Genomic DNA, 14,625 nt, shown 5'->3' on the forward strand with positions numbered 1-14,625 from the left:
ATAGGATAGATTAAAGGTAGAAGACCTGCGACACATTGCTAAAAATTTAAATGGGCGTTTGTGCCTCTGTATCACTACAGAAGGCGGCCACTTTGAAACCAATTAAATTTATTATTAGTAAAAGTCTACTCTTATTATTATTTATCATATACCGTTAATTTATTTATTTGTAATCAAGTTATATTAAAAATTGTTTGTCCAGTTTTTTCTACCTTGTAGAAGGTCTGTAAACAAAAGAGTTATTTTATTGCGATACTCTCTTATTGGATCAGTCTTGGTCAAGATATTACAACATCGTTTGAAAGAAAGTTAAAATATATGAAATAATAGTACTTGATAAAACAATATCGCATGTGCAAAATAATAATAATAATAATATTTTTAAAGATATATAATATTTAATGTGGAAAATACTGATATGCAAAATGATAACAATTTAATGATACAGAATTCATATTTTTTATTTTTTGGCTTCAGTCCATGCATTTTTGAAAATTCTCTCTATTTACTATAAAAATTGAATAGTAACATTGTAGGTATCAGTGGATTCCTATTATCAAGAGACGATAGGAATCCACTGATTATATAAACCTAGACATTGACACTAATCCACTAACAATTATAAACCTAGTCCCCTACTGTTCATTACTTCTTTATTCACATTTCGAGAGACATCACAAGATAAACACTAGTGCAGCTCTCAGCCATAACAATTCGACCGATTTTTCCAATTTTCAGAGACAATTAATAAATTTCGCCGCTTTGAATTATAGTTAACCAATTTGAATGCTCTATATTGCTGTGTAATATTGTTAATTATGATTTTATTTTATCTTTGTTGTGATAAGATGCAGTTTGTCAAAGTTTTTTTGTTATAACTAAATTAATCTAATTAATTCTAGCCGTCTTCAACGATCTCATTAATGGTATTAATACAGTTAAGACATCATTTTTGATGAAATATATCTTACCAAAATAAAATAAAATATTATTTTAAATTAGAATTGCATAATAATGAAAAAGCATTTTGATTGCTTCGCTATACTTTCAAAATGATGATATTAAATGATAAAATCTGTCTAGTTATTGAAGTTCGAGCGTTTGTCTAAGGTTTATATTGCGATATCTCTCGAAAATATAGGAAAAGGTGGCAGACGAATCTTGATGAATTATTTAGAAAGCAGTCATGAGCTTTCATACGAAATAAAATTTGATGAAATCGGTACATTAACTATTTTATTTAATGTCTATTACTGGAGAATTATGTCAGAGATTTTCCAAACATAGAATATTCAGTGAATAGAATTTCTGAACAGGAAAATAGTGATCTAGATGTCCTTAACTTTCATAAAAATAAAAATTGCCGAAATCGGTTCCTGTTATTATATCCGGAGGAGTGATTCTTTAATTTTGCCAATTATTTTAAATATATAGACCGTGGGCGAACAGGTGATCGTACGAGGCGGCTACTTGATTCTTTATTTTCTATCTTAATCATTGTTTGGTCAGACGATTCTTATTATTTCTATACTGTACAAATAATTAATTACTGTAAATAATTATTTATCATAATTAAATTCTTAAGTACCTTTATTGAAATATATTATTAATTATTATATGTTATTTTGATGATAAATTCAAGAAATGTCGCTTGCCATCCCCTCGGAGATGTCTTGCTCTCCACCCTCCTCACATCGCAAAATTTCTACCGTCATATCTGCATATAAGCAAAACTATTTGTTTTGTTATATTTATTTATAGAGATTTTTATAAATTTTTTTAAAAATTGTAATGATTTTTATACTTTTTCTGTTTTTGAAATGTTTTTAGCATGTCTCTAAAGTGTTTTCCATTTTTATTTTCTGGTTTATTTTTCAGGTTACCTGAAAAGCATCCAGATATTAGTCTTCTTTGGGCCCTGTTTAAAGCGTTTTGGCCATGGACTGTGGGGGTAATACTTATAAATATTTTCTGTGGAATTATGCTACTTATACCGCCACTTCTCTTAGAGTAAGCATTTTTTCATTTGTCATAAATTTTTTCTTGTATCTTTTGTTATCAAATATCTTATATAACGAATTTTTTTTCTAACTTTCAGAGAAAGAAAGGAAGAATTAATAATTGGTAAATGAAAGAACTCAATAATTTTAGCTATGTACTTTAGAAAAACGGATTATGAAAGCAAACCATTTATTTGAATTCGTCGTAAAATTTCCTACATTTGTATAAATTTCCACAGGATGCAAGATTTTGAAATGCATTATTATCAATTTTACATTCACACACCTCACAGATAGAACACAGATGAAGAACAACCATGTCCGAACCGGGAGTCTAACCAGGGACACCCAGATCACGGAGAAGACGCGCTATCCCTGTGCCAGGACACCGGCATAAAATATTTATAATAACACTGAAGCTCATTTCAATTCTTTCTGACAGTGAAGGGCCTCGGTGCTCTAGTGATAAGATCTCGGCTGAGTAACCGGAAGATTTCAGATTCGAGGCTCTATTCCACCGAAGTACCGTCCTGCAATAGGGTCTGGTGCACGCTAAATCCGTCGGGGCCGAACGTCCACCCACTGGTGTGGTGTGGAAGTTTGGAGATGGGTGCCAGCTCAGGTGTCGTCCTCGTCATCTGGCCGCGGTTCAAAATTAGGTCCTTCCCAAAATAGCCCTAATGTAGCTTTAAAACGGGGCATTAATATAACCAAACCGACCAACCCAACAATGAAACATATTGTTTTAAAATAGATTTAAAAATATTTTTTCTTCATTTGAAGTAGACGAAAAAATTATGTAGCAATAAAATTAGTATCATTGAAAAGAAAATGTTTTCAATTTTAAAAAGATGCTTTTTTTTTTTTTTTTTTTTGGAGCTGCAATGTTTTTTGGAAAATCATTGTAAAAATGAGAAATGAAAATTCAAATTGAAATTTCAAAAACATCACACATTTTCCCCTTCCAGTGTATGTAAATTATATATGTACTAAATTTGATAATTGTAGGTCAAACGGTTTGGTTTGTAAAAAGTCACACATTCATCTTTGTCATCAGTGAAGATATCTTACTGTTTATTCATAATTGATATTAATTCAGGAATTTAGTACCTAATATAGATGCAGCATTATTTTTATAATTATCAGAAATAAACAAAATAGATATATTTAGTCTTATTTTAATTAAAATATCTAAAGAAAAACTCGAATAATTTCCGTTTTTTAAAAAAATAAAAACCAATTTGAATTTTCTTATACAGATAATTAATTATGCAATTACTTTTTTTACCCGATTTTGTTTATATATACTAGCAAATGATTGAAAATGGCGCAACCCATAAAAATCACTTATGTTTTTGATAACATGTATTGAACAAACTTCCATGAAATTACAAAATTTTAGCAAAATATTTTGATTAAAAAGCCATATTACATTTCAGTTTAGATGTATGATTCTATTTTTAAGAAAACAAAGGCCTTCTAGAAGGATTTAAGATAAAAAGGCCTAGAATGCCTGAGAATGCACACCCCAAATGGATGGTTTTAAAATTCCAATACACAAAGTTAAACAAAACAAGAAATGGTGTTGATTTTTGTATTTGAAATAAGCACACTACAAAAACTGTCTCCATTTACAGAGTGCATTAATCAAAATCACACAAGGAACATTCGCCTCAAAGCAAATTAATATTACACACAGAATAGAAAAGAATAAAGAATTACAAAATTCTAAACCATATGTAAATAAAAATGCAAAAAACTCGCAATGTTCAAAAAGCAAAACACGCACAACTACAATAGCAACAGAAAAGCATGAGTACACGTAAATATTCCAATATTGATAATTAAAATAATGTGTAGTCTAGAACTAAGAAATAAATCAATAGATTTAATAAAAAAGGAAATAAGGTAAAATAGATAAAAGTTGAGAACAAGTCGCTTTAAAAACGCTTGGAGTCATATGATAAATGTTAAATTCCTCAGAAATCCTGTTAAAAGACTTATAAATGTAGTTAAATTTAAAATAAACATTTATAAAAATACTCTTGTTCCATAAAGATCTTACAGGTATGGCGAAGTTTATAGAAATCAGAATATCAACGCAATCGATGGATCCATTGATTGAATGAATGGATTACTACTGAAGAATCATTATATCGAACCACTGAATGAATGAATGAATTACCATTGAAGAATCAGGAAGATTGAACCACTGAATGAAATTGCCATCGAAGAATCAAGAAGATCGAACCATTGAAGGAAATTACCATAGAAGAATCAAGAAGATTGAACAATTGAAGGAAATTACCATCGAAGAATCAAGAAGATCGAACCACTGAAGGAAATTACCATAGAAGAATCAAGAAGATCGAACCACTGAATGAAATTACCATTAAAAAAATCAAGAAAATCGAACCATTAAATGAAATTACCATTGAAGAATCATGAAGATCGAACCATTGAATGAATGAATGAATTACCATTAAAGAATCGTGAGGATCGAAAAATTGAATGAACGAAGGAATAAGGAAGATCGAGCCATTGAAGATGTGAATGATTATGTATGACCAGCTTAATGGTTTACATGGGCTTTCAGTATAGCTTGACATTGCTCTCTGTATTATTATTCAGGTGAATGTATTTGAAATATTTCTTGTTGAATATAAATTTAGAGCAGAAAAAAACTTTTTTTTTCCAGTCGAATTATTGATTTTACAAATGATGACTACTATTCTTGGAGAGGACCCTTCTTTGCTGTTTTAATTTTATTGGTCGATTTTGTTGGGAAAATGTTAACGAACAATTCAGTCCATCTGATGGCTATATCAAGCATTCAACTCCAATCTGCTCTAATGGGTGCCATTTTTAGAAAAGTGAGTAATTTTTATGTGCTTTAATAATTTTTAAGTAGATTTCATTAAGATTCATTAACATCTGTCGTTGATACTGGAAATCTTGGTTTCTATACGATGGCAAAAAATGATTTCTCATTTTAAAAAAAGAATAAAGAATGAACATATTGGCAGGTTTTTGGATGATAAACAATGTTATCTAATCTAGTAAGTCATTATCCTCTTTGGCATAAATGCATCAAAGTTTGCTAGTTATAGACTAGCTCATTTTGAATTTCCGCAACGGTAGTGGGGCTGTTGCCACATTTTGTTCTGAAATATATTCAAGAGGTAACAGATGATGTGTGCATCATACCTTTTGCACCGCTGATGAAAATAAATCGTAACTTGCCAAGTTTTAAATCAGGTGAATATAAAGGGCATGTATATGGTTGTTTTACCACATCTAGCTATTAAGATCCATTTGATCTATACAAAATTCCATAAACATATCTATTCATTACATTGCTATGAAAACCTTAGCACAAAACCCATATATCTGAGATAATATGAGGTGCATTGGTTGGACGAGCAACAGATGTTGAACACTGCAATGACGAACTTCTAACATGAAGCTTATAGTTTGCCATTCTACTTAGATCCTTTTTATCTAACATAACTTCTTCAATAGTGGGAATTTGCCTCTATTGTGACCTGATTGCTCCATGTCCTTTTATTTTCTCGTATACTTAGTATTAAAAAAAAACTATAGAAATCGTCAAAAAATTCGAACTCGAGATTTTGAGTTCGAAAAACACATATTTGGAAAATGTCCATCTGTATATCTGCTACAAAAATGATTTGAATTAGACGGGCAAAATTTTTTATGCAGTCTTTTTAGCAAATCACCAGATATCAAATTTTGAACAAAGTCTGTTCAGAGGAAGTCCGTCTGTACGGCTAATCGAATATAAATTAACATGATAGCTAATATAAATTAAAACGAAGAGAGTTAAATCGATAAGATTCGGTAAACAGATTTAACATCTACAATGCAGACACCTGTAGAAGTACTAGTCAAATCCAACTATAGGTTGACTGTCTATCGGTCTGTACTTCCAGAAACACATAAACGCTGTCATTCAAAAACTCAATGATTCATAAATATCAAATTTAGTATGGGATTTTGTGACTTCAAGTGCAGTTTTGTGTCAAACTTTTGTTTCAATCGGTTGAGAAAAATGTGTCTAAAACAGAAATTCGAATTTTGGAAACTATGCCAGGATTTAACCGCCAAATAACACGCCAAAAAAATCATACGATAGATTCAGTAAAAATGCTAAATTCACAACAAAGATTAATATTTCGGAACTATTGTACGCCATTACCGTCTAATGCGTTCAAGTTTTGGGAAAACTATTCCTGCGGGTTTACCTTTGAATGCCTCATAACTGTACAAATTTTGTTGCACATATATGATAGGAAAGGCTAAAAAGGTGCTTTTTTTTCGAAATTCGTTTGTTTTTTTAGCCACGTGTATCTTTTAACACATGCACCATATAATAAATGCATTTTTATCCTTCAAAAATCATGTATTAATTTTTTTTTTTTAGATTTTATGCATAGTTTTTTTACTTCCCTGTCAAATAAAAATTTCAAGATGCTTGTGCACAAAGGCTTTTATCAAAAAATTAATTCTATGAAATATTAGTACCAAGTGATAATTGCTCTGCACTGACTTAAATGAATTTAGAAAATAACATTTCTCCCACCTTTTTTTATAAACAAAAAGCAAACCAATATAAGATATCTGTATATGAATGATCATCAATAAATATGCCACACAGATTGTCTGTTATGCAATTAATCCATAATTCTAAATGCTAGATGTTATTGCTGCATTCATGTATTTTCATAAGATAACTGCAATTTGAGTGATACGGCAATAAATCGCTACTTTTTAAAGCTGAGCGATCTCTGCCACTTCTGCCATGTGGCTTTACTATGTGGTTATGGGTCGTTTTAATATTATCTATGAATGGTTGCTATTTTAATATGATAATGGTCTACACTATCCATCAATAAGTAATTGGACATCCATGCAAATGAGGATATCTGCGGTTCTGATCTACGTCCCACCTTCTGTACTTAAATATCGTGTAAGGAAACAGCATTGGCATTAGTCGCATGTAAGATGCCACGAAATTCAGAGCTGTCTGACTTCGAGAAAGGCATAATTGTCTTATATCATAGAAATTGGCGATCCTTAAGGGACATATATAGCGAGTTAAACATTCCAAAATCGATTGCTTTCGGCTTTTGTAATTAAGAAGTGCAAGGTTATTGGTGAGTGTCGGAATGTTCTCCGATCTGGCAGACACACGAAACTAAGAGATAGTGACCGACGAGAGCTGCTGAAAGAAATTCGGAAAAACCGCGCCAAACCGATGGCCTGCATACGTCATGAGTTCCAACAAGCATCCGGGACTTTGGTTTCAATAAATACCATCAGCAAGGAAGTACATTTGCTTGGTTTCCATGGTCGTGCTGCCGCCTATAAGCCTTTGATTACAAAATCCAACAGCGCTACTCATTTGAGGTGGTGCAAGACACGTCGAAATTGGACCGTAGATGAATGGATAAAGCTCTTCGGAGGGATGAATCAAGGTTCAATCACTATAATTCGGAGGGCAAAGTCTGGGGTTGGCGTATGCATAAGGAACACCTTTTAACAGAATGTATTGTGAATACAGTACATTTTGGCGGAGATGGAATTATGATTTGGGAATTTTTTAGTTGTATGGACTGTGCTCCTTGATCCCAATTCATGGTAAACTCAACGACGACTCCTACTCCAATATTCTAGGCAACAAGATACTTCCTACGCTGAGTCAATTTTACGGGTTGAATCATTATTATTTCCAGGATGATAACGCCACTAGTCATGTTGTGAGGTTCGCCATGGATTGGTATGATGGCAATGGGCTGAATCGATTTGACTAGTCTACCCAGAGTCCAGATTTGAATCCTATAGAAAACCCCTGAGATAAGTTGGATCGCCGAATAAAGGGGTGTAGCAATCCTCCAAAATTGGTAAAAGAACTTGTAAGTTTTTTCCAAGCGGAGTGGGAAAAAATATGATTGTCCATCATTCAAACACATCATCATTTAAAGCATGTCCTGGAGGACTAATTCTGTAATTTCCGCAGGTGGAGACTTTACCAATTATTGAATATGATTAAATTGTGCTTATCACTTTTATCACAGGTGTCCAATTACTTATCGGTAGATAGTGTATTTGCGAAATGCAACAGGTCTAATTAAAATCATGCAAAATGCAGCTTGTCATTATTTTAGAGTTGCATAATTTTATGGGGAATTATCCTTTGTATTGTAGATGTTCAATAAGAAAGGATTTTTCAAATTTTTAATTGGAATCGAAAATGTTACTTTTTTCCCTCAATTTTGTTGTATATTATCGCACAATAATTATTTTAAAATAATTTAAAATTACAAAAAGTTAGCTTCTTTTAGAGTTACTAATTTTGTTTCTCTATTATTCTTTTTTTTTTCTCTAATTTCAATAAATTACTTAAAATATTTTTTAACGTATTTTATGACAATACTTTCTATTGTTTCAGTAATGTAAAAATTAGAGAAAAACTTGAATAATATAAATACATTGAAATAAATACATTTTTGGATATGTATGTTATCATTGGTATAATTATGATCAAATTTTTAGAAATAATTTATGGATCGATAAATAGTTCTCATTCTAAAATGTTTCTAGCTGATTTTCTTAGGAATAATATAAAGATAGATAGATAATCGTAAAACACTTTTATTCTATGATGTTTAAGATACATTTTTTTAGAATTTCCTTCCACTTAAAATGTATGAGATTATTTGTTTTTCAATAGTAATAGCTTTTAGTCTGATATATTAACAGGACAAATGTTGTACTTAAGTAATTAGATGAATTTTATTAATGTAAAATACTTTTTTCTCGTATAAGGTATTTTCAAAAGAAAAAAAATGGTAATTATTCCAAGTTTTTTTTTTTTATTTCCAGAATTTAGTCATGGCAAATTCTGCGAGAAAAGATTACAACAGTGGCAATTTGATGAGTTTATTAACCGTGGATGTGAAGAGAGTACAGTGGTTTATTATGCAATTTGCGGCCTTGCTGATAGCACCATTTAAAATTGCTCTCATTATCTATGTAATGTGGCAATACATTGGGGTGTCTACTTTAGCTGGTGTTGTTGTTATTGGTGTTCTGTTTCCATTCAGTTATTACGTGTCAAGAATTGGTTGGAAATATAATGTAAGTATTTTTTTTCTTCCTTATTCCTTATATACAGACTACTAAGCAAAGTTTTTTCTGTTAATACTTTACTGCAGGATTCTCCATGTAAAGTTTTAGATTGATTAATGTGCTTGTATTCAGTATTGTTTTTTTCTTCACACTTGAACGTACACACTTGAAACGTGGAAAATCGTTCAAAATATCGAATATTTTTTATTACTTCAAAATGTTTTCTGATTCTTTAGCTTTCAAACGATACCAAGATGTTGTCAATATTCGGAATATTTCTCGAGTTATAATAATTTTTCTTGAGGTACTTTCACTAAAAACTCTAGTTTCGTTTTTTTTAAAATTCATTTTATGAAGAATGATATTTTTCCACTATGTTGCTTCATTCAAACAATCATAAGTCCACAAGAAATTAATCAAATGCAATTATTTATATATAAAAATAATCTGTATGAAACAGTAAATATTTTGTGCCTCAATCAAAGTTTTATTTATAGAAATATATTTTTAATAGCTATTTAAAAGTTAAAATTACAGAAAAAAGATCTCGCTTTTTCTACTCATTTTTAATAAAAAATTGTTAAAAAAAACTATGTATTTTTATAACTTGATTGAGGCAGACAACATGAAGACTAATAGTAGGCATCATTTCCAACTAGAATTGCGTGTCTCTACAAATTAGAATTTAAGGTATTATGTTTCAAAAAATAGGCTAATTAGCTCATTAAATCGTATTTAATTAATTAATAATTAATGTAATATGGTTTTTTCTCACTGAAATAAGTTTAAACATATATTAATGACCTACTGTGAAAAAACTAGATTTTTAAAGTTAAAATTTTTTAAAAAATCTCCTAGTTTGTACTTACACCTTAATGTGAAAAGTTGCATCTTTTGTATTTATATCCAAGGAAATTTTTTCTAGCAAAACTCAAAGAGAATTCCTTCGGTTATTTGATAAAACATATTTTGCACTAAAATGCATGTGCAAAATAGATATTTTCATATTTATTCATTCCATATATAAATATTTTCATATTTAAATTATTCATATACACTGAGTGGCCAAATTATTATGATCCCCCCCACACACACTCAGTACAATGTTGGAGCACTTTTTTGTCTTTAATACTGCATGAATTTTCCTTGGAATTGATTCTTTAAGATGTTGGAGATATTGGTTGGTGGTACATGGCAGGTCTGAAGTACTGCGATTTCTAATTCCGTAAGGTATCATGATACTGGAACCAGCTGCCTAATGTCCAGTTCGATCGCATTCCACACATTCTTAATTGGATTAAGATCATACGACTGTGCGGTCCAACGAAGCAAGATAAATGTCCCGCTTTGCTCTTTGAGCCATCTAACGACCGTACCAGCTTTATAACAAGGAACATTGCCTGACTGGAAGTATCCATCCCCGGCAGCGTACATCATTAACATAACAGGATATACTTCATCCTTGATAATATTTAAATATCCTTAGACATTCAGACATGGTTCCACAGTAATGAAAGATCATACAATACCAAGAAATCTCCCAAATCGTAATATTGCCACCACCAGCTTAAAATACTGTAGCAATGCAGCTGAGGTTCATGCTTTCGGGCATTTTTCTCCAGATTCGCAACCTGCAATCTGCATGGTGTAATTGAAAATGCGATTCATCGGAGCGCATGATCTTTTCCAGTCATCAACTGACGAATCCTCATGCTTATTTTATAAACATCTTTTTTTGTTCAAAACAAACAAAAGAGGCGCTTTACAACTGGTCGGATTTTATAGCCTATGCGTGTAATGTGTGGCAAACAGTTCATTCAGAGATGTTCGCAGTTGCTCCTTGATTAATTTTGGCATTTTTAAGTCGTAAATTCAAAATTCTAAAGGTAAGAGAAAATTTACTCTTGCCTCTCTTCTAAATCAAAAGAATCGAGGTATTCCGGCATGAATTAGTTCATACAAACATCGAAATCAATAATTCCAAGCATTCTCTTTTTTCCATCTTTTTTTATTTTTTAGGCGAAAACACAGGCACAGACAATTATTTACAAAAGACTATTTACGTATTTTCACGTGCAAGAATTCTAAAACATGTAATACAAGTATCTTTCATTACGTTCTTACACACACTTCACAAACAAAACTGAAACTTACTTCTGTTTCTGTGGAATCGTGATTTTTTTCCCCTGACGTCATCATAGCGCGCATGCGCATAAGAGTTGCATCATATGATTGTTAAGCCAGGAATTCCAAAAATTAAAATATCCTGGTATTTGACATACTATTGTTCTTCTATTGCACTGAACAACTCTATCAAGTCCCCTTTCAATCAGTAGCCTATGACAATCCATGAACATTCAGTAGTTTATGACGACCCATAGCCAATGAACAATCAGTAGCCTATGACGACCACAAGCCTGATGTTGCTTTTCGGTTTTCTGCTTGGAAGTCCACTCTCTGTGAACATTAATACCGGCTTCTCTCGAATGTTTGCTATTGTGGTCCGACGTTCCCAACGCCTACAATAGCATCCCGCATTCAAACTCAGCTAAATCACGTTTTTAGCCCATATCTTCGCAAGCAACACAATTCAACTGATGGTTCATTTATCCTGCATTCCCTTTCTGTTACTATCTCGCCCTCTATCGGCAATCCTGTGATGTAATAGCTCATTTTCATAAAACTGTCAGGTGTTCATAATAAAGTTTATGTAATGGTTAAGTACTTTGCTACTAACACGCCAAGTTGGCGAGCTCTCATTTTAGGGTTGCTCCCTTTTGTAACTGCGCGGGTCATGACCAACCAGAACTCGCTTTGAACACCGAACGCAATGCTAAACCGTTGCTAGCAGGGTGACTCCATGCCTCATCTCATAGTCAAATAAACACATTTTATAGCTACACCGCAATTATTAGTTCATTTTTATTATCATTTGTAGAGCCATCATTGGCCTCCACAGATTTTTTGGTCCGTCGAGGGGGGTTTTCTTATTCAAATAATTCATGTTTTTCATAAATATATTCGTATATAAAATAAATATTTTTATTCCTTTTTCCTAAATCTGACAAGAGGGCTGATAAATATGTGAATTTTTATGTTTTTCATGAGACTGTGGTAAAAGCTTATAAGCCAGTTAACAGCTACGCTGCATGAGCAATTGCTTTTGTATCGTGGTCATGTTACTGGGCTGCGAACCACAAGGTCCCAGGTTCTATCCTCGCACAATGCAATCCGCCACAAGATGAAAATGTCTCTTTTTCTGTCCCTAATTACTGCATTTGACTGTATGTACATTTTTGTGCGTGGTAAACAAATTGATATCATTTTCTCATCGGTAAGTATTTCAAAGATTACATTTAAGAAATCCTAATATTTAAACTTTTTAATCATTTACGTTTAGCATTCCTTTCTTTTATTCATTTGAGAATCGTTCAATTAAGAGATTTATGTATCTATGATTTACCGCTGGTTTACAAGATTACACAGCAACAAATCTAGATTTTCCCTCTCTTCATTTTCTTATTATTTAACCCTTTAAAGGGCCATTTTTTTCTAGTCATATTATGTTAAAATATTTTTAGGCTTGAAATTAGAATAAGAAAAGGGATTCATTTAGCTTATTAGATAAATTTAATTTGATTAATTAATTAATTTGGTTAATTAATAATTAAGTAACAAATCAAGACACGTCATTTTGTGTGAAATAAAGAACTAAAGCCTCTAAGTTTCTGTCTTTCTAAAAAAATTTGTCAGAACTTATACCAACCTACATAAATGCATACAAAGATTGATAAATTTGGTGGGAAGCATACTTCCCACGGCCCTAGAAAGGGTTAAAATGGATTTAATGAAAAATTGACATTCTTTGTTTCCACGATTGTAAAAAAACGATTTAAAACAAATAGCAAATTCGATGCAATGTTTATAATTCTTCACAAATATAATGAGGAATTCCTTCTTTTATTGGTTATTTTTTTTCTAACACATAAATTGTATGATCATTTAAAAACATCATTACTTTGGGATTTTTATTGAATGTTTTGCTAAAATTTCCCGTGCTTTTAAATAATTCATTTACATTGCAGGACAAACAAATGGAAGTGAAAGATTTTCGCTTGAAACTTATGAATGAAATTCTCAATGGCATAAAAGTAAGAAGGTTTTTTTCAGTTCTTTCTTTTGTATCATGACTGGATTAAAACTTATAGGTACACTTTGGCAATGTCCTTTTCCCAACAACCTTTCAAAACTAAATATTTTTACTTTATCTAATATAAAGTATACAAAAAATATTGCAAACGTCAAAAAATTCGAAATCTAGATTTCGTTAAATCTTTTCGTTTTCGATTTACCTGATTTCAAAAAATACGTTTTTGGTAAATAGTCTTTCTGAGACAAAAATGACTCAAAAAACGCTCTGAGCTATACTTATGAGTTTTGGTATATGTCTTCACGCCAAATTTGTAGGTTTCTATTAAATTTTGATCAAAATCTATTTATAAAAAGACTGTCCGATGGACTATAAGTTAACACCATAATTATAAAACTAAATGAGCTAGATAAATAAAATTCGGTACGCAAATTTAACCTCTAATGTTGGTAAGTCCAACAAATGGTTGACCGTCTGTAGGTCTGTACTTTTAGAAACATAAAATCGTGATAATTCAAAAAGGCAATGGCTGTAATGTATTAAATTTGTTATGTGATTTTGTTACCATGTATAATTTCGAATCAAATTTTTGTTTCAATCAGTTGGAAAAAACGCGTCTAAAACGCAAATTCGGTTTTGGATACTGGATGTATAGTCGTAGATAATATTGGTCCGTCGAGCCGGAGCCGAACCAGCGACCTATAGACTGTATCCATAGGTCGCTGGTTCGGCACCGGCTCGATGGATCAATGTTATCGTCGATTATAAATGAATGTTTAGTCGTAGAAAATACGGATGACGTTATAGTTATGATGGCTTTATTTTGTGCAACCGCTCTCAATGGGTTACAGCATTCGAATGTACAAGATCTCAATTGTTATAGGTAGCGCTCTTGCATGCCATGACGTAACAGATACTATTAACCGTATACCAGGGATTAATCGCCAAAAAATTCGCGGAGGATAAAATGATAAATTCGGTTAAAATGCTAAATTCTCGCCAAAGACTTATATTTCGTAACTATGGCATTCTCTAAAATAACACGTTTATTATCGCACAGTAGAATATGAGCGAAAGTTTTGTGGATACAGTTTTATGGATTTTAATTTAATCCTTGTGTAAGTAATTTTCAGTAACAAATTTTAACAAATTGAAATAGTAAAATGAATTTATTTTAGTATATCCCATTAAAAAATGCATTACTGAAATTTAACAGTAATTATAAACAAAAATAGACAAAAAAAGTATTTTTTAGCACAATCGAATTAATATTTAATAACCAGATCCGACATTTTTTTTAAATCTTAAAGCGTCGTGTTTTTT

At 31.5% G+C, this 14,625-nt stretch overlaps 1 protein-coding gene across 1 annotated transcript in view; it reads left to right on the forward strand.

The window, feature by feature from the left end:
• The window catches only part of LOC129974950 (multidrug resistance-associated protein 1-like), a 91,245-nt gene that overhangs the window by 22,768 nt on the left and 53,852 nt on the right, over nucleotides 1–14,625 (forward strand). The window contains exons 8-11 of the mRNA XM_056087768.1: nucleotides 1,879–2,010; nucleotides 4,699–4,873; nucleotides 8,907–9,161; nucleotides 13,238–13,303. Of these exons, the coding sequence (XP_055943743.1) occupies nucleotides 1,879–2,010; nucleotides 4,699–4,873; nucleotides 8,907–9,161; nucleotides 13,238–13,303 (628 nt within the window). The remainder of the gene's footprint in view (nucleotides 1–1,878; nucleotides 2,011–4,698; nucleotides 4,874–8,906; nucleotides 9,162–13,237; nucleotides 13,304–14,625) is intronic.

This window comes from Argiope bruennichi, chromosome 7 (assembly GCF_947563725.1).
Source record: "Argiope bruennichi chromosome 7, qqArgBrue1.1, whole genome shotgun sequence".
Taxonomy (NCBI): domain Eukaryota; kingdom Metazoa; phylum Arthropoda; class Arachnida; order Araneae; family Araneidae; genus Argiope; species Argiope bruennichi.